At 42.2% G+C, this 20,521-nt stretch overlaps 1 protein-coding gene and 1 long non-coding RNA gene across 2 annotated transcripts in view; both read right to left on the bottom strand.

Annotated features, from left to right (window-relative positions):
- Gm36283 (predicted gene, 36283) overlaps positions 1 to 6,999 on the bottom strand; it is a 34,366-nt gene extending 27,367 nt beyond the window's left edge. Inside the window, exon 1 of the long non-coding RNA NR_155870.1 lies at positions 6,945 to 6,999. This is a non-coding gene — a long non-coding RNA (predicted gene, 36283). The remainder of the gene's footprint in view (positions 1 to 6,944) is intronic.
- A 2,859-nt stretch (positions 7,000 to 9,858) lies between these two features.
- The window catches only part of Pawr (PRKC, apoptosis, WT1, regulator), an 82,203-nt gene continuing 71,540 nt past the window's right edge, over positions 9,859 to 20,521 (bottom strand). The window contains exons 5-7 of the mRNA NM_054056.2: positions 14,640 to 14,787; positions 12,182 to 12,286; positions 9,859 to 10,582 (exon numbers count right to left, since the gene is read on the bottom strand). Of these exons, the coding sequence (NP_473397.1) occupies positions 10,496 to 10,582; positions 12,182 to 12,286; positions 14,640 to 14,787 (340 nt within the window). The 3' untranslated portion in view covers positions 9,859 to 10,495. The remainder of the gene's footprint in view (positions 10,583 to 12,181; positions 12,287 to 14,639; positions 14,788 to 20,521) is intronic.

Here is a 20,521-nt window from a genome sequence, read left to right as displayed (position 1 = left end):
TCAAGGCCAAGACCCTCCACCCTCTCTCTTCAGTATTGTGATTATAGGCATGTGCCATAATATTGAGCTGAAAAATTCTTTTTTAAAAAGACTTCTAACTACTGTCAGAGTAGGAAATGAGATACCAGCACTCAGAAGGCAGAGGAAGGGAGATCACTGTGAGTTCTAAGTCAGAGAGAGTAATATAGTGTCCCCACCCCCAAACCCCCATGCCCATTCCCTTAAAAATGTAACTGCTAAAGTCAACGGAAAGACAGAACTGGAAAGTAATCCCTTCATAAAACTTAATAACCATCTGTTTCCTGAAGACACTGGAGATTTAGGCTGGGCCTAAGGGAGAGTCCTGTAATCCGGGCTGCTGGGGTAGGCTAAGGAAGAATTGCTACCTAAAGGCTTGCCTGGGATTTCCAGGCCATCCAGTGCAACTTGCTTACATAGCCTAGCATATGTGTGGCCTCAGGTTCAATTCCAAGACAGGCAGGAAGGAAGGGAGAGAGAATGGGGGTGGGGGAGGGGAGGAGGAGGATGCATTAATGAAGAATTCAAAACAAAGCAACCAAACTAGTAGAGTTTGAATAAGCAGTCTTTATATCATGGAAAGGCAAGCAGACGGTATAGCTTCTTGTGTCACTCAATGGGAAGTGCATGGAGTCTACTCGGTCTAATAAAGAAGGCATCCATCAACTTACAGAAAATAGAGGATGACAGAGGCATAATTTAAAGAGTACCACAAAGATTCAAACAGTCAAATCCTAACTGTGGAGAATTCTACGAAGCAAATTCTCCAACCACTTTTATTTAAAAAGCATAAGATGTAGGACTAATGAACAAGTTAAAAAAAGACTTAGCTATGCCATATGCTGGGGATGATTCTCAAAATAGATCCTTACCTGAATAATTCCCTTCAGTGTCTAGAGGATAACCGAACACACAATGTTTGATTGTGGGGCTGCCCACGATCGTGAAGTTGTCAGACGCCAGCTTTGATGTATGTGACTGAGGGAAGGATGGCTGTCCTTGGAACAGGGATTCAGTGTGGGCTTCAACTGAGAGCAGGTTTCTCACAGGCAATCAAAGAACAGAGCAGAACTCAACAGCAGGTCACTTCACAAGACTCGGGACTCCTCAACAGCAAGTATCTTTAGCTGGAGGATTCTTCATCAACCTTAAGAACGTCTCTGCAGAATAACCCTTCCTAACATGGTCCCTCTCCCGTTCTCCAGTCAGTCATTCTCTGTCAGCTTGCCCCACCTTTTCTAACTCCCTCTTCATTTTGTAAGAAAAGTTTTCTTCTAGTAAGTCTGATGTGACTGTTTCTCAGAGAACCCCACCAAAATATGTAGTGACATACTCTGTGCCATGACAATACCATGGTTATTATTATCAGTGTTCACGATAGGAGAGCCATCAGGAACTACTTGTAGTTCAATAAGACTTTAAACCACCACAGGAAAAGTGGTTAGACTGCAAAAATAAGTTGAGTGAGATATTGAGATTTCTTGTACTTTTGTGCGAGCCGTGCCTAAAGGAAGAGGTGACTGCTCTTGAAAACTGCCCCGGATATGCACATGAAGGGACTTCTGAGAAATGGTCACAGCCAGGAGGAGGCTGAGACATAAAGAACTGAGTGTAATTTACAGCCTGGATTAGCTCTTGGAGCAAGTTCAGACACATTCCAGGGAAACAATGAAGAAATGGGAGCTGAGTGTTTATTAAAATCGGTTCACTGTGAACAATGTGAACACTAGATGTTAAGGCACAACATGGGAGAGACAGGACATTTAGGACTTCTCTAGACTACCTTAATTCTGTGAAGCTAAACATGTCCTAAAGACTTTTTTTTTTTAAATCTTATGTGTTGTTGGTAGAGCAAATGCTTAAATCCCAGAGGCAGGGGGATCTCTGTGAGTTCAATGCTACTCTGATCAACATGAGTTCCAGGCTAGCCAGCGACTAAAAATAGTAAGACCCTCTAGAAATATTAAGTAACTAAAATATTTTTTTAAAAGTTTTTAAAGCTTATTTAAAACTGCCATGCTTAGGAAACTAATGGTTCAAAGGAAGTGTTTATCTGTGCTCACTGGAGTGCCAACTGGGTGTGTGTCAGCAATAAGCCATTAGCTAGAAAGTGTCATTTGGTTTTCTGAACTCCCCAAATTTGAAAACTTCAGACTCCCAAGAACCCCACAGCGTCTGCAATGAAGATACCATACCCAACCCAAACCCAGCACCACGAAACACTTACTTCTTTGTCCAATCAAGTTTTAAAACCTGATACAAATGTGTGATTGCTACTAAACCACCTTTCAGGGAATAACCGAGATTCTGTCGCTCGATTTCTTGGACTTGTGAATACAACTGAGTTCCAGAGATAATCCTACTCTGGGAATGGGGTGTGTTAAGCTGCCAGTGCCCGCGTGGGGAGGGTCTACTGATACTGTCTTTATCAATGAAAGCAGCAAAGAAAAGACCAGCATTCACATCGTAGACTCTTTAGACAATATGCCGACAACAAAAAGAGATAGGAAAGTCTTTGCATTGATTAAAAAATAGCCAAAGCTCAGTGAGCTAAAGCTTTCACCCACCAGGATTACCTGAAGGCTTTGTTAGACAAATAACCCTCTTGAGTTTCTAACTCAGGTGTTAAGTGGGGCCAAGGACTTTTGTATTCCTATTAGGTTCCTAAGTGCAATCAATGCTCTGTGTCCTGTGAGAAAACTGAGAAAACAGGCCAAACACTTTGTAGGGCAGTGATTACAGACCCATGGCCCACAGTGTCCAGATCACCAAGTCCTGTCGTCAAATGCAAGAGCTTTATGATGTCTGGGACCTGTCCTAGCGAGCATGCTCCCAGGTTTTTGAAGAACCAAACAAAACAATCTCTAAAGCCCGGAACGCAGTGTGGGGTGGGGGACATACATGTCTCCGGAATCATGAGAAACTGAAGCATATTGATCTAGAAAGGGCCACGAGCAGAGGCATTTCCAGGCAGCCGGTGAGCCATCAGCGTTTTTTAAGGTCTCTTTTAGTCATTTTATAAAGATGTCCGCTAACCCCATTGATTTCGGTTTGGTGAATCTGAACCCGAGTGACATGACCATACTTTCTATTCCTATTGCTGTTTGCCATCCTTGGACATCTGTTCACAGAACCCTCAGTGCCCCATAGAAAGCTAAGCTTTCCTGTTCTCTCTAATAACAGCTAATGAGTGTTTTCTTATGAGAGGCGATTTTCTGATTCTTCTGTGTGGATTCCTTTACCTCTGACAGACAGCTTTGTTGACACACTTCCACTACAAAAACAATAAAAGACACCCGATGCCGTCCTATTCATTTTTCTCAACAGTTTCCTTCTATAAAGTTAAAATGCCCACCAATGACAACTTCTACCTTTGGCTAACCACAGGATATAGTTCAGATCTTAAAGGAAGACAAACATAACTTTGGCTAGAAGCCTGCAACATAAATATGTGCTGGTTCTGTCCTACAGTACGACTAAGTAAGAAAAGCTACGCACTATTGAGGTGATATCGCAAGCAACAGCATATTTTAACATGAAAAATAAAAGCTCCATTTTCCCTTTTTACTGGCTTATGTATTTTCAAGCTGCACCCCTAACATAAAGAGTGCCTTTCCCTTTGCTTAAAGGCACTATCAGCAACTGTGGGTCAGCTCGCTGGCAGAGTACTTTCCTAGCGTGTATGAGGCACGCATGTGCGTGCACGCATACATACACACACACACACACACACACACACACACACACACACGACTCAGAAATTTTCTGTGACAAAGTATATTTAATCCAAGATTAAGAAAAAAAAGTTTCATTTTTTTATTTTATTTTATTTTAGCTTTCTTTTTAGCCTGTTAGCCATAAAAAGTAAAGGCCAGCAAGGACGTTATAACCCGTCCCACGTGTTTAACGTGAAGGCCTAATGTTCAATAATTTTTTTCAGAGAGATGACTAAAGTGTGAAGAGGCAGAGAACGCTGAGGCAGGGGGTTAGAGAACTGAGGGAGTCTCTCTCAGCTGAGCCACTGACCACGTGTGCATGCACACATGTGTGTGGGCGCGCGCACTAACTCTCAAACTAAAAAAGCCTGGAGTTTTGGTAAAATCTAAGATAAAGGTTTCCATTTCAACTAAGATTATGAGAGCTTTGAAGTAGGTGGAGGGCAGGGAGGGGTATGGGAGAGTTTGGGCGAAGGGAAGAAGGGAAGGAAGGGCTGTTGTAATTATAATCTCAAAAAAAAAGATTATCTTGCAAAACTTCTTCATTGGGTGTGCTAGTTCGAGGAATACCTTACACAAGGGTGAGACATTAGCAAAACACACTGATAGAGACGCCTGTGTGTTTGCTGGAGATGCGCTGTGGTGTTACTGAGATTAAGTGGAGATTAAGAAAGGCTGATGAGCCCTGCAGGTGGACCAAGAATGAGGCCACCTTAGCTGAAAGGTTATGGAAACCATTTGCTGGAAAAACAAAGTCAAGAGTTCTACATTCCCAAACCCTATTACCTGTTACAAGCTACCTGAGATCTGAAAGTCTCTCAACGCTATTAGATTGGGTTAGTAACAGCTCCAACTCTGAGTTAAAAAAAAACTTTTGCTGAAGTTTTAAAACATAAAGATGTTTTCCAGCCACACTCAACCCATGTTAACCTTTAGTTAAAACAAAACCCCGCACCCCATAGACAACAAAACAAAATACCACCAAAAAACTATCATTAATGTATCCTGATTTTTTTTTTCATGACAGAGTTTCTCTTTATAGCCCTCACTGTCCTGGAACTCATTCTGTAGACCAGGCTGGCCTTGAACTCACAGAGTTTCACCTGACCCTGCCTTCTGAGTGCTGAGATTAAAGACATGCGCCACCACTGTCTGGCTGTATTCTAATCTTAACCCCGTGTTTTGATTTCTGAAAGTATTATTTCCTCTCAAATAATATACTGAATAAAGGTTTCGGAAGCACCACTACTGTTTCGATATGAGATGATCACAATACCCCTTAACTTAAAACACCAAGAAAGGATTCCACTAGTCATATAGAAGGGGAAAGAAACAATTAACCAGTGTTGGCAAGGGGATGGAACTGTACTTTTTATTGAGGACTCCTAGTTTTACATGCAAAGCTCACTGTAACACTGAATCTGTTATATGGAGTTGCCTCATAATGGATATCCACACAACGGGAAGGATCAAAGCTGTCTACACGACACTGTGTTCCGTTACTTAATCCAGATAATTTCACTAGTATTTGGGTTCAGAACTATATGATCATAATCAAACCCTAAATTGTAGCTGTCCTGTGATTTCTGCTGGGAGCAATGGCCACTTGCTTCTTAAATTTAGAGAAAAAAAAAATAACATGAGAATCAACTCCCCACACTGTGAAGCCAATTGCTTTTTTTTTTTAAGTTGACAAAAACAAAAACAAAAAAAACACCCAATTTAGTATGCAGAGGAGAAACAAATTAAAACAGGGTAATCAATCAATGTCCACCGAATGACTGTCATTAGCATTTTAATTACCAGAGTGACTGCCAACAGGTGACCTGAAGGTTAGACACAGGATGGACTACTCAAAAACAAACCAGTAATTAGCATTGCTTACAAAAATACTAATTTGAATACAACCAACACTTCCATTTGAATATAACCAACAACTGTGTGACATGCATTGAATTCTTTTTATTACCCCTCTCCCTCTCTCTTTCTCTCTGTCTCTCTCTCTGTCTGTCTGTCTGTCTCTTTCTCTCTCTCTGTTTTTCAAAATAGGGATTCTTTGTGTAGTCTCACTGTACTGAAACTGACCAAGTAGATGACTCTGACCTCGAACTCAGAGATCCACCTGTCTCTGCCTCCTGAGTGCTGGGATTAAAGTCGCCTCCTGGGATTTCCTGTATTTCTTAATGATCGTTTCCTAATGTGTAATTGCATAAAAAACACAGCAAGACACTTTCCAGTATTCAATAGTTCGTTCCCCTTGCTGCTCAGAAACATTGCCACAAATGAGACAGTAGCTAGTACCTGGACCTAACAGACAAGGGTTGGATAGTGACAAAACCTACTCTGCAGTCAGCCATTCGAATTCAACAGACTGGCTAGAGCTGTACTTCACACTACTGGTTCACACCAAATGGGCTATAAACTCTGCTAAACAGACAAGTTAGCAGATATTCACTTAAATGTCTGCTGGAAACAGGTGTGAGAACTCAGAACAAGGAGATGCATATCGCCGTTTACGTTGGGGTCAGGGTAAAGAAGAGCGTGTTAGGAAACATAACTAAGCAAAAGCCAAACCAAACCAAGAATCCCACAAAGCTGAGGCAGGAGGATGATGACTTTGAAGCTGGCCTGGATGATGATGGGGGTCTCAAGCCAGGTTGGGCTATATAGATACCTTCTAAAAAAAATTCAAAACAAAACAGGCTCAAGCAGTCTTGAATAATTAGTATTTCTACTTTGTGTGTATGTGTGTGCATGCCCATTACACATGTATAAGACAGAGGACAGGTCTCTGGAGTTTGAAATCGAGGGTTTGTCGGTCTCAGGAGGAAGTGGTTTTACTAGCTGGGCCAAAAGCAAGCACTGCTTGAAGTCTTTAAGCACAGGAGGAAACCATCACCACCTCCAGAGTAGAGAAAGTGGGTAACAGGGATGGAGGAAGTGCCTCTGGCAGGGACTGACCGGCCAGCTTAGCTGTGTCCACTAAGGTTCTGTTTTCAGTTTAGTGGGACAAAATTGTATCATTACCGTGGTTTTCAGGTAATTGGCTTAAGTTAAAACTCTCCGGTGGTGGAAGCCACACAGCGCTCAGGGGTGGCTCAGCGCAGACCTCGCACCAGTGACACATTCTCAGTACCTCCAAGGAGTAACACTACTTCTAACGTCAAGATTAGAACAGGGTGCTTTAGTTCCAGCACGAAACCAGCTTACGTTTGCGGGCGCACACCAGGACGAGTGCAGACGCAGACGTGGGTGCTCCCACACTAATTTTAACTTGAACGCTGGGATCTTTAAATACTGGTCCTTCCCCGTGTTGCGTGTTCCCTCTAATTGCAAAGCTGGAGCTCCTGGGTTCATCTACTGCAATCTACTACATGTGGCCAAATCTTGGAGGAAATGAATAAAAACCACGACTGGTTATTAGGTAAGTGCCACCTCACTTGCCATCGCTGTAACTTACTAAGTGTCACTGGCTAGAAGTCTGCTTAGGAGAGGGGGCAGGGATGGGACCTGCTACCATACTTGGGAAAGTTGTTCAGGTTATCAGATCAGCCATCCGATGCCGGGACATGGTTCAAGGTCTGTTGTTTTTGTCTTGTGTTAACCATGCTGATGCTCTGAATAACACTGATTGGTGCGTTTTCAACCCATGAAACAATGGACTCAGAAGTTCACATTTTAATTGCTAACTCCGGTTTACTCCAGAAAACAGAACAATGCAACTGAGGCACGTTTTTGTTGTTGCTTTTACATCTTAAGAATGCATTCTATCACTATTTCATTTTTTTAAAAAAATTACTACAGGGTAAAAAGACTAGATTGCTTCACTATCTGGCTGGTGTTGAATTTCCACATCTGAAACCACTCGATCAAGTGAAAGAGTGCTAATCTATTATTTAATGTCTCTCAGATTACTTGAACACACACAGCCTGGCTCCTTTCCTTCCTTTCTATCGCAAGCACATTACAACAAAACTACTAGGAAATCTGGAATGAAATCGATACAGCAGTTTTCAGTGAACTCTCCTCAGCATCGGGAAGGCGCGCCGTGCTCACTTGCGGGTACCAAAGTTATCGTTTTTAAAGTGTCACAAATCTATCTGGATGCTGCTTTACTATGCCACGAACTACCAGGAGACGTGAGAAATATTGATTAGCAGAACTAAATTTCACAGATCTTTGTACTTCACAGACACCAGTCAAGGCATCCAGATCACTACACGCAGACCTTTTCTGTTAAAAACTCCCCTGAGCATGTATTATTTTCTTACTTAGTTAGAACTGGGAGCTCTAGCCTGCCCTAGCTCAAAACTCAGAATCTTACTGCCTCTTCATTCTGAGTCATGGCATTCATTACATGTGTGAACCCCTTTGCCTGGCTCTAAATCCCAATTGATGAGCAAAAACTGCTATTCTTCTTGTGTAATGTGTTTATAAAGTCTAATTTAAGAATAAATTAGAATTGTAGTAGATCATATGTCTTTTTCAACAGTGTGTAAAAATCTACATGTGAAATCAATACATAGTTTAAGAAGTTGGGGGAAGGGCTCTAACGAAATGTTCCGTCTAACTGCCAGGCTCCTGTACTCTGCCTAAGTAAGTGCACCTGCCAGTATTATGTTACAAAAGAAAAACAAAACAAAACAACAACAAAAAAAAATGTGTTGAAGATGCTCATTAACGGACTTGCACAAACTTCAAAGCAGCTCAGGTTTTACAAAACTTTTATAGCGGATGTAATTTCTTTTAAAGTGAAGTTAAAAAATATTCAAATTATATAATTGAAAAATCAATATACTAATGTATTCTAGGTGTCTTAGGGCTTTACTGCAGTGAACAGACACCATGACCAAGGCAACTCTTACAAGGACAACATTTAATTGGGGCTGGCTTACAGGTTCAGAGGTTCAGTCCATTATCAAGGCGGAAACATGGCAGCCTTCAGGCAGGCATGGTGCAGGAGGAGCTGAGTGTTGTACATCTTCATCTGAAGGCCTCTAAGGGAACACTGGCTTCCAGACAGCTAGGCTGAAGGTCTTAAAGCCCGCACCCACAGCCACACTCCTTCAACAAGGCCACACCTCCAAATAGTTCCACTCCCTGGGCCAAGCATATACAAACTATTACACCAGGGTTGTCTACTGACATTTTTACAGCCCCTATGGGTAAGTGAGGAATAGCCAAGGGGGTGGCGGGGAGCCTGGCACAGTTCCTTCCTTGATGTGTGGGCAGCAGATCTCTGTTGGGGAGGCGGGGTGAACAGCTACGTTAAAGGGGGATCGTGGGAAAGTGAGTGCCAACTGCAGACGGAAAGGTATAGCAGGGGCTGACTGGAAAGCTCCATGACTTAGAGTCACAGCAGAGGGGCTGGCTATAGCAGTGCTGGGAAGCAAGCACGGTCTAAACCACGCCTCTCCTGGAGCTACAGCGTGAATCCAGCTTCAGTTCCTCAAGTGATTCCGATGAATGCTGTCAGTTTGTCCGCCGGAAGTTCACCAACACTCAGGCTGGAGATCAGCTCTCCGGGCTCTCAGTGGTAGAGTATTTGCTGGGTTCAGCTCTCAGAACCATTAAAGAGGGATGGAAAAGGAAAGAGAATCGACGAAGGGGCATCCTATGTTTAGGGAGGAGGAGGGCTCCTAATTGAAAACACGACACAAAACAACCCTAAATACCAAGGATATTTAATAGAAGGCAACTTTATTTTATAAATCTTCAAATACGGTTGCTTTAAAACCTTCAGCGTTAGGATTATGGGCTTTTCTCTCTTAAGAAAAAGGCGTCCCAGGGTCTCCAACCCGGGAATCAGCTGAGATTATCCTGTTATCTCTGCTTACGCATGTTGACATATGTGTACATATGCGTACATAGTTTTCGTGTGGAAAAATATTTCGGTTCTGATTTTGAAGCACATGCTATTAACAGCGACAATTTTCTTCTTCAATACTAAAACTGTACACAACGTGAGGCCTGAAGAATAAACAACTTTTTAAATATCCCATTATTTACTAGTAAACCCTAGATCAATTAAAAAAAAAAAAAGAACGATGTACCTACATCAACTATACATACATAAACTGTTTTTTCAGAAGTTATTGAAATTTTTTTCAAAATCCAAACACAAAATAGTAATTTTTCACTTACTATAACACAGTTCAAGTATTCTCTTAAGTTTATAATTAGCCAACTAGAACATATGAAGTAACTCTGTAAAATAGCTTTCCTTTGAATGATTACTGCTATACAAAATAGTGTATCTATTACTACTGGGAACCATTACAGCATGTGGAAAGAGGAGACGACAGCAGATGAGTCTTTCCGTCTAAGTGTTAACACACAGAAGGCCGCACGCATTAGTAATAAGGCATTGTAGGCCAACTCCCCCAAGGATGTGAATTCATGTAAACAAAGACTATGCATATTCCTTTAGGGAGAATATGGGCTAACGTAGATAAAATATATGCAAATGGCTGTTACTTTGAACCATATATTATCTGGATATCACACAAAACCAAGAGGCATTACCTATGACTTTAATAACTAAAAACGTTACTTCTATGTGAAATACAGGGCTTAATACTTTTTAGAAACTAGCAATGAAAGAGTGAATCTTGAAAAAAAAATCCACGTGTTTTCTAGAAATAAATATACAGTCCTCTCAACAACGCAGTGAATCACAGGCGTCTCAGCTCAGCCTTAGCCATGACATTCATCAGTAGTGTAAAAGCAGGCTTTCCACACCGAAGCCGCCCGTGCAGCTTCTACCTTGTCAGCTGCCCAACAACCTTCAAAAGAGTTTTATTTTCCTGTTTTAGTTGCTCGTTCTCATCTTCCATGTCATCTAGGTCCTGGGGGTGGGGGGATGAAGAAAAATAACAGGTTTAAAAATACTGGTACATACCGCAAAGTTAACCTAAAAATAAAAGCCCACGGATAACTCATTTACTCAATTAACTCTGAAGTGCTAAGTTCTAAAAATTACATGGAATATGCCCTACCAGTACTTGAATTACACACACACACACACACACTGCGCATTAGATTTCTAGTAACAAATACATAGCCACATAGTTAGTCCTAAAACTGTAGTAAGTTTTTGTTATGAGAAATATCACTTGAAGGAAAAAGCAGATATCTTTGCAGTCTATAATATTAGAACTTGACAAAGTCTTCCTCAGCTGCAGCACTGTCGTGAGCTTACCCTTTGAGGTTGGACCATCAGGCAGATGACTATAACTTTAGCGAAGTCAGAACTGGTACTTATTCACAGACTGAATGATGCCAAGAAACAGATCTGTTCAAACTATTAATTTAAATTAAATGATAAAAACACAATCGTGTATCATCACCAAACGGGATGCCTGAAACAGATCCTTAAAATTTAACCTGCCTGCCTATCTCCTTACTACTGTCCTTTGCAAACTCATTACCCTTTCTTCTAGAATGTATGCATTACCTAACAGTTTTCAAGATCTACATGAAGTAATATTTACTTCATAAAACAAAAAACAAAACAAAACAAAAAAACATAGCCATGAATCATGACTCAATTAGCAACTTAGGAAGAGGGTTTCTGATTATTTTAATGCTCTCGGTGTCTAAGACAGCACAAACACATCTTGAGCATCACAAATATTTGCCCAGCCTCTGAAACTGAATTCCAGCACAAACAGAGACATGCTTATACTAGGATCAAGATGAAAGACTACAAAAGACCCAAGTCAAACACTGGCTCAGCCAACAGCTACATGGAACCTCGAGCAAGTTAAACGGGGGAGGGGTAACCCGGTCCTCATCTATAACATCCAGCTATTGCCTTAGAGTTGAATTAGAAGAGGCCAGCACGAGATGAGGCCCCCTCGTTCAGTGTGGCATGGGGGATCAAGCCCGTGGCACTGCCCAGCGGAGGCAAGCACTTTACCATTTAATTGCTGTGCGTGTTGGAGTTAAGAGTGGGTTAGTCGGGCTGGTGAGATGGCTCAGTGGGTAAGAGCACCCGACTGTTCTTCCGAAGGTCCAGAGTTCAAATCCCAGCAACCACATGGTGGCTCACAGCCATCTGTAACAAGATTTGACGCCCTCTTCTGGAGTGTCTGAAGACAGCTACAGTGTACTTACATATAATATAATAAATAAATAAATCTTTAAAAAAAAAAAAAAAGAGTGGGTTAGTCTTTTCTCTCTGAGGGAAACGTTTCTTTCTTCCACTTTAGACAAAATCTTGTAAAAAAGCAGAACAATGGGAACTGCAGCCCAGAGCTGGGGACATCCTAAGTATCACTGGAAGGAGTGTCGAGAATACAAAGCTTATGGAACGCCACGATAGAGCTCACCATAAATGACCATCTTATTAACCAAACAGGCGATGAACAAGTTCTTCACCCTTGCATGCTTTCATCCAATGACCAAAAAGAGAAACCCAGGAACTGGAATCCAGAACCACTTACTCTATTTAACAAATCGATCTCTTCCTTGAGTTTCCCAATCATTTCTTCTTTATCTTGCATCAGCCTCACAAGTCGAAGGTTTTCTTGCCTTTCTCTTACAACTTCCTAGGGAATAAATCGCAAAGCATTAACAAGGGAACTGGCTGATTGCAGTTTTCTAAAATGGCAAACACCTGTCAGTAACAGAGCACGACTCCAGACATTAGCAAAGCCCCTTCCAGCCATACCTGACACTGAAGATATGACGGTGATGATGACACAAAGACAGACAGACAGACAGACCGACAGACCAACTTTGTAAAGAAAGAAGAGAAGAGCACAGTTTTTTAAATAGCAAAATTGCAAGCTTTCTGTGAATTGAAAAGGAAAAAAATGGGACTTTCTGCTATTGTGGTTTTCCTTTAAAAGAGATGCTACGTAGTGGACCATACTTAGTGCCAAAGTTGGGAGTCTGAGGTAAGAGGATCCCCTGAACTTATGAGTTCAAAGCTAACAGAAGCCCCATAACAAGGTCCTGTCGACATGACAATTCAGTCAACGGTGGAGCGGGTGAAGAGGCATCTCCTCTGCTGCTGTAGTCATGGATAAGACGCCCGTGAGCCTGTGAACAACCCCAGTGAGACTCACTCAGACACCCCAGAAGTGGGGCTAGTTGGGGAAGATGACAAGGTACATGAGCACAACACAGTATACACACACATGAAGTGTCCTGAGGCCTGCTAGTACATATAATTAATATAGTCTAATAAAGTGATCCACCTAGGAGATTAAGAAAGCACACCCCTGGGCGTATTTATATGGAACAAAAAGAGAAGGAAGTTCAGAAACTCAGGTTTGCATCTCTTTGCTCCCTAACAGCCAGGAGGGAAGCATGTCTTCCCTCACGCCCTGGCTTCATCAAGGACAAGAAACCACGGGGCTGGCTGATACCAGCTGTAATTCTAAAACCATGAACCACGAAAAATCTACAAAAGAAAAAAAACAAACAAACAAACAAAAAAACCCAAAAAACAACAATAAGGCCCTGCAAAGTAGCTTACTCAAAGGACAGACAGACAGACCTGGAAAATACTGTCCTGTCTGAGGGAATGTAGTCTCATAAAGACAGAAGTCATATATTCTCTCTCATTCACAGACCCCAACTTTAAATGGATGGAAACGGGTTGAGATTTGGCCTAGGTTATGAAACTATGTATCAGACCACTGGAGAGCAGGAGACATTATAAAAGTGGGGGACGATGTCATGTGATAAGAAAGCAGACAAACTACTGGGGACAGGAGGGTCCAAGGGAGGAAAGGCGAATGGGGATGAAAAGTGAGAAAAGAAAACAAACAAACAAACCAAACTAAACCAAATTTTGATTGCAAAATTCCATAATGAAATATGATGGTTTGTAAGCTAATAAATGCTTTTTAATTTTTTAAAAAAATCGTTATTTAGAAGTCTTTGAATTCAGGGCTTCTAGCTCATTGTTTTACACACCTATGATCCTAGCTCTTGGGAGGTGGAGGCTGGCAGGTCAGATAGATCCAAGATCATCTTTGGTTAACTGGACTGTATGAGACGCAGTACTGTCTCAATAAACCTAGAACAGACAAAGCCTCCAGGCCTCCTGGGAGGGCTGGAAAGGTCTCTGGCAGGACTCGCTTCTTTTCTAGCCCTCAGAGAAAGCAGCAGGCTACCCAAAGCCATCAAAAGCTGCCTGTCAGCATTTCTGGAGTGTCATGAGTTTTTCAGAGGAACCTTTTGAAAACTAGTAAAGTGTATTCTCTAACCCTTTAAGTTTAAATAATGATTCTGATCAGAAATAGGGGTTAAAGCTTAAATGTAACCTAAATATCACCGCTGCGTAAGCAGCAAGTCAAAACAGATAAATCTCACAATAATCTTTGTGTCACAGGGAATAACTTCCAATCATTAAAAGAGAACTTATTCCAAACCAGTTTCAGGTGCGTGTCCACGGGACACACCTCAGCTCTGTAATTTTACTGCAATGTTCAGGTGAGTTGCTGTCGAAACATCTGTAAGCAAGTGTATCCTGTTTCTACTTGAAAATGGTTCAAGCACCAAACATGGGCCTAACTCAGAATAGCTGTAAGGTCTGAACCAACAGTATGTTCAGCCGATGTAGTGCGGGGTACAGGCTGACAATGCAAGCATTTAAGCACTCAAAAACCCTCAGTGCTCCTCAGAATACGAGTAAGATATGACAGAACAGGAATGGCTACTGAATCAAGGCATTCAAGTGGACAGAAAAGCACTTAAGGAAGTGGGGGGAAGCCAAACACCAGGGTCTAGGTGCGAACGCACAAGATAAGGAGTCCAAGCTGCTCCTGGAGTAGAACCGGATGTCTCCTGCCTGGGTGTCCCACCTCCCTTTCTGGGCATGAAGCCATGGAACTGGGAGAAGAATGCTAAAGTATGTTAATTTTATTTAGAGTAATTCATAATTCATACCTTTTCAAGATCTTCAATTCTCTTTTCCAAGGTGCTACTTGAGGAGAAACTAGCCGGCGCATTTGCATCTCTGTTGTGTCTACTGAAACCACTTCTGTCTGTTCGGGGATATCTATTTGAGATTTCATCTTCTGGGGCACTGGTTGTGCTGTGGAAATAAAAGTGAATAGTATATAAACATTGTGGGCACCCTAAAAGAAAAATGTCAAGGCTCTTTTCTCTTCAGTCTGAACAACTAACACTCCCTGAGGACACGGGGAATTTGTTTTCTGCCGTAGAACTGAATCCCCAGTCTAACCCAATGGGGAGAAACGTGTAAAAGCACATTAATTCTTTCCGCTAACTCCCAAGTGGCTGTTAGAGTCAGGCACTGTTCTGGGTCCTGAAGATGCTCACAGCAACCACACACTCATGTTGTGCTTTCAACAGGGAACACCACCAAGGTCAACAGAGGGAAATGATTATCAACTCTTCCGCCAAGGCCAGACACACTGGGGACTGGGACAGAACGATCTCCCAGACCTCTGTGGTGAAATTTACTTCTCTTTAGTTTTTCTTTTTAAATTTTTTCTTTTTTTAAATAGTCAGGCTATGGTGGCACACACCTTTAAACCCAGCACTAGGGAGGCAAAAGTAGGCAGATATCTGAGTTTGAAGCCAGCCTGGTCTGCAGAGTGAGTTTCAGGACAGCCAAGGCTATACAGAGAAACCCTGCTTTCAAACAAACAAATAAGTAAATGAAAATGAAATAGCCTTTTATTTTCAGAGTTCAATGTCTCATTTAAATTCCAAAAACATAAAAAAAAAATCAAAAATGTAATTTGAATGGGAAAAAAGTAGAGAGCTGTGTAAAGTTGCATACTTCCAACTGAAAGTCGGCACGTAGGCAAGTCCTTCCATTCTGGTAACTCTTTAGCCAGCACTTTCTCAAAATTAAACACGACCTTAGAGCTGATTGATAGCACTGTCAATATTTAAGGTATTCAATGTAACAGGTGTTGCTCTGCTCTCGGAATATTTTCTACTACAATAAAATTACACACACACACTTTATGGCTTCAGATAACACACACTTATCGACTCAAACTTTCTGATGTTCGGGAATTTAGAGGCAGCTTAGGGGTAATTAAGACCATGGGTCTCTTGTGAGCTGTTTGTCAAAATGTTAGAGGAATCTGTACGCTTCGCTGACCTCGAGAGTCTGCCCGTGAGCCCACTCAAGTATCTGTGCAAAAACACTCAGTGCCTCCCTGCCCTAGGCCAGAGGCCTCATATTCTCCTAATATGGATCCTTTGAGTAGGCAACTTAATCCACGACAGCAGGCTTCCGGAGAGAACAAGATTTTGGAACCAGGCCAGAGGCTGTAGTGTCTGCCACACCCCAGTCTCAAGGTGGCATGCCACCACACCTGCGTCCTTTTGCAATACATTTGATCCCCTTGGTGAGGGGATTACAGAAGGCTTATTATGTAAGCAGGAGGGAGGGCTCATGGGGGGCATTTGGGGACTCATCTATAGTAGATTACACTAGTGCACCTATAGTGAAACAATTTGTTTTGATAGCACTTAGAAACTAGTCTCATGGAAGCAGGCTGACAAAAAAAATATTTTAAAGCAACTACAGGAAGCTCAGGATACTTGTTTTTTGTTTTTTAAAAAACCAAAACATTAACTGAGCCAGGCAGTGATGTCTGTGAGTTTGGGGCCAGCCTGGTCTACAGAGCAAGTTCTAGGACAGCTGGGGCTACACAGAGAGACCCTGTCTCAAAAAAACAGAAACAACAAAACCAAAACAAAACAACTCCTACTCCCCTCAGGGAAAAAAAAATAATGGAATGATCCATAAACTTTGCTTTTTAAAATTTTTGTTTTCAATCTTTTCATTAGTGGTCACTTAAAATATTTTATATGCAAAATTATTGTAAGCTCTAAAGTAGCTGTGGTACTATGAATGTAACTGGTTCCCGTAGACCCATAGGGAGTAGCACTATTAGGAGGTGTGGCCTTGTTAGAGGAAGTGTGTCACTGTGGAGGCGGGCTCTGAGGTCTCAGATATGCTCAAGCCACGCCCAGTGACAGCCCCTTTCTGCTGCCTGTGGATCAAGATGTAGGACTCTCAGCTCCTTCTCCAGCACCACGTCTGCCTGTACATGTTTCCCACCAGGGTGACAATGGGCTAAACATCGCAAACTGTAACCAAGCCCCCCCCCCCCCCCATGTTTTCTTGCAAGAGTTCTGGTCATGGTGTCTCCTCACAGCAGGAGAGCCCTGACTAAGACAGTAGGTTTTAGAGGAATCATGGACTCTTGAGTTATGACGTTCCCAGTCAGATCTTTTCATCCTATCTGGTCGTATGGGACCTGATGGTAATTCTCAAACGCTCAATACCATGGCAACCACCTAGTTCGTTGATTCTTCTAACTTTATTATGAGCCCACAAAGACAAGCTGTAGGAAAGTCACCTTCACTGTAATTGCTACCTTTTTGTTGTTCTTTTGATCTTATCTGCCATTGAAAAACATCTGGCATTCTTTGCTTGCACAAAAGGTTAAGGTGATTAAAACAGAGAAATGGGGGGTGGTGTGTGGGGGTTCAGTGGGGAGTGCTAGCTAACAGTCAAGTAAATGCAAGGCACATATGTATAGAGCTGGCCACCAAACTACTTTCTTATCTTGCAAAAATACCCAAAGTTCACCTGAAGTTCAAATACTTCTGACTGAAATTTTCCCTTTGAAAGCCAACATATAACCACTTAGCATACAAGAGTCGATTAGCCCGAACGATAAGATCAAACCAAGCTAACATTTTTTTTTCAGGAATTTCAGACTTAAAGCATTAGTGTTTAGCTCTGCGAGCCTTTAGTGAACTACTGCAAATTTGGTGGATGGAATTCAGCTGAGACAGCAAGGGTTTCTCTAACGCTCACAGTCTGATGTAAGCTTTCAAGTATGGCGGCTTTGTCATTACCAGAGTGCACATTTGTCCCGGATGTCTCTGGAATGACTTTAACTGTCACCATTCAATTTTCTACTGGTGTCAGAATAAGAAAAAAGTGTTTCCTTATTTTAAAACATCCAGTAAAACCTGCTTTGTTGATAGTAAATTAGAATTCAAGATAAATACAAATTCCCTAAGAGTTAGTTAGGAAGCATTCTAAAAAGCCAAAACTTAAGATAATGAAAATGCACATTTTTTGAGTCCCAAATGACCAACACAAACATACCATATGCTCTAACAGCCTTGCTGTGCCTGACTAACACACAGCTTCCCACTGTCCCTGTACCCCTCTATCCACTATGCAGACATGACCAGTCTATACTCCAGGCACAAGTCTGTCCACTAGCCATGAACTCAGAAGAAAACATGACCATAGAAAATGCAGCTTGGGGACGCGCAAGGCTCCCTCTAGAAGTCTTCAGTCAGGCTGTCATGGATGGCAATAAACTGTCCCAAGGGCCCTGCTCCGGGCAGCACTGTGCTGCGGGTTTAAAACCTACTTTCAGAAGTCTAAGGTACACACACATACAGGAATCAGAGCGCAGAGAGCAGCCTTGCAGCAGGGCAGCCCCAGGAGGCTTAAACATAAACGCAAACAGAAGATAAGAGGATAGAAAAGCAAGCAGGAGACCCGAAAGCTATTTTACAGAAGAATTCAAACTAATTCAAACTCAACAGTCTCCAGTGTTTTAGGGGCAAACCTATCTTGAAATGTGTGTTTGTTTACCCGCTATTTTGTGGGATTTATGATCATCATATAAAGTAGTAAGTATTAGCTGTGTTGCCAAAATATAGTATACAAAGGATTGGAAAAACTCCCAAATTGTTTTATTTGTGTTACAATATTTGTCCTATAGGAAATGACTATTTAAATTTTTAAAATGTTTTTAAGAATATTGCATATGTGTCATTCTTTCTGAAGATCTTTTAATACCTCATGATACAGAAATTCAGAGAAGGATCTATCTATGTGTATATTTGCTTTAATGACTATCACAGAGATGTAAGATCTGGAAGATGTCTAGGAAGCTTACTTAAGATCTCAAAATCATGTTTAGCTTAGGAGAACAGATTTCACGTTGGGTATCTTACCTGATGAACAGCCACGTGGTCATTTTTGCACTTCCGAACTTGGTCGTGTTTCCCCGTAAAGTTCCTAACTTTGGACTTTCCCTATTTTGTGGTCCTTAGTTAAACTAGATAATTTATAAACCTACTAAACAGTCTTAACTTCAGTGCTGTGAGGCAGGAACAAAGTGAACCAAGAATATTGCTTTCTGGACACCTTCAGTGTCAAGTGACCACTGGACAAGGCGTTCGAGAAGGAATGCGTAAATGAGCACACACAGGGCTGGCTGTTCAACAGCCGTGTCTGTTCCCCACCCCCACCTGCAGACCAAAAGGTAAATATAACTAAGATGGGGACGGGCGCTTGTAATCCCAGCTCCTCCAGGAGGTTGAGATAGGAGAACCAACTTGGGCCCTGGAGTTTGAAGCCAGTCTAATCAGCATAGTGAAACAACATCGCAAAGGCATACACAAACAAACAAAGAAGCAAATTTATTGAAAGTAAATGGGAGATTGTAATAATAAACACCTGCACCCTGACAGATCCTCTTATACACAACCTTCACTTGGGAAATCACAGCTTAGAGTCAAGTAAAGCTAACAGGAAGCCGGGCAACTGGTGGCACAAACTCTTAATCCTAACACCCAGGAGGAGGGGCAGGTGGATCTCTGTGAATTAGAAGAGGCCAGCCTGGTTTACAGAGCAAGGTTCATGACAGTCAGGGCTACAGAGAGAAACCCTTTCTAGATTGGGGGGCGGGGGGGAAACCTAAAGCTAACTTAAGTTAACAGGAGCTGGGAATTTAGTGTAGCAGGTAGAGCCTTTGCGGGCCCCCTCCCCCCCCCCCGTACGGCCCTAAGTTCCATGCCTAGCATCTAAAACAAGTAAGGGAAATGGGAAGCCATTAAAGCAGGAGATGGGATAGAATTCCTTTTACAGAACACACTATAGACCCGCAGAGATAGCAAGCACAGTAGCCCGCAGTTAGGTCAGGCTGCTGGAGTTATCCAAGGAGGATATGGTGGTGGTGGTTCAGTGAACAGACTTCAGTTCAGCTCAGTAAGGGTTGCAGAGCCAGGTGAGATGATGAGATGAAAAATGAATAATGAAGCAGTTGTAGCCCGAGGCCCTGGTTCACAGTGTCCAAGGCTCTTGCTTCAGCAAGAGTAAACATGCATGTTTACTACCGACGGGTACGGTTTAAACACTCACTTCTGAACATGCTGAGCTGGGCGTGCTTCTTGGGTATCTAACATCTAACAGTTGCTGGCTACTTTTTCCTAGCACAAGAGATAAAAGAGAAAGTAAATAAATTCTAAGAGAGTAGATTATTAATCAATGTGAATACAAAGAAGGAAGGACAAAGAACGCCGAAACAGGAAGAAAGCCAAGGCGGTGCTGTAGTCCCAAGTCTCGTCCCAAGACAGAAAAGCAGTGTCCTTTAGACACTTTAAAAGTCCACATTCTCTGTAGGGACCACAGACATCAGGTAGAAATGATAAACAAAACACTAAAATACGGATGTCTCTTAGTGGTTTCATTCGCTCAAAGAACAAGCTTCAAAGAATGTGTTGGAAATGGAAGGAAGATCATTGAACAGAGATGGCTAGCACTGTCCTCCCCACAGGGAAATCGCAACACCTCAGCTAGAGTGACAGAGGACAGGGCAGGAACTCAGTGAGAGACAAGATGGAGACCTGGGATGGAATCATGTCTCATATAGGGTACACTATAAATGTGACGCCCGCCCCAACCCTGGAGTGAGGTGCAGGACCAATTCTACACAGCCCCTGGGCATCCATGTGGACCCTTAGCG

Source organism: Mus musculus, chromosome 10 (genome assembly GCF_000001635.26).
Source record: "Mus musculus strain C57BL/6J chromosome 10, GRCm38.p6 C57BL/6J".
In the NCBI taxonomy this organism is placed as follows: Eukaryota; Metazoa; Chordata; class Mammalia; order Rodentia; family Muridae; genus Mus; species Mus musculus.
The sequence above is the reverse complement of the archived record's forward strand: the minus strand, read 5'-3'. Positions and strand labels throughout refer to the sequence as shown.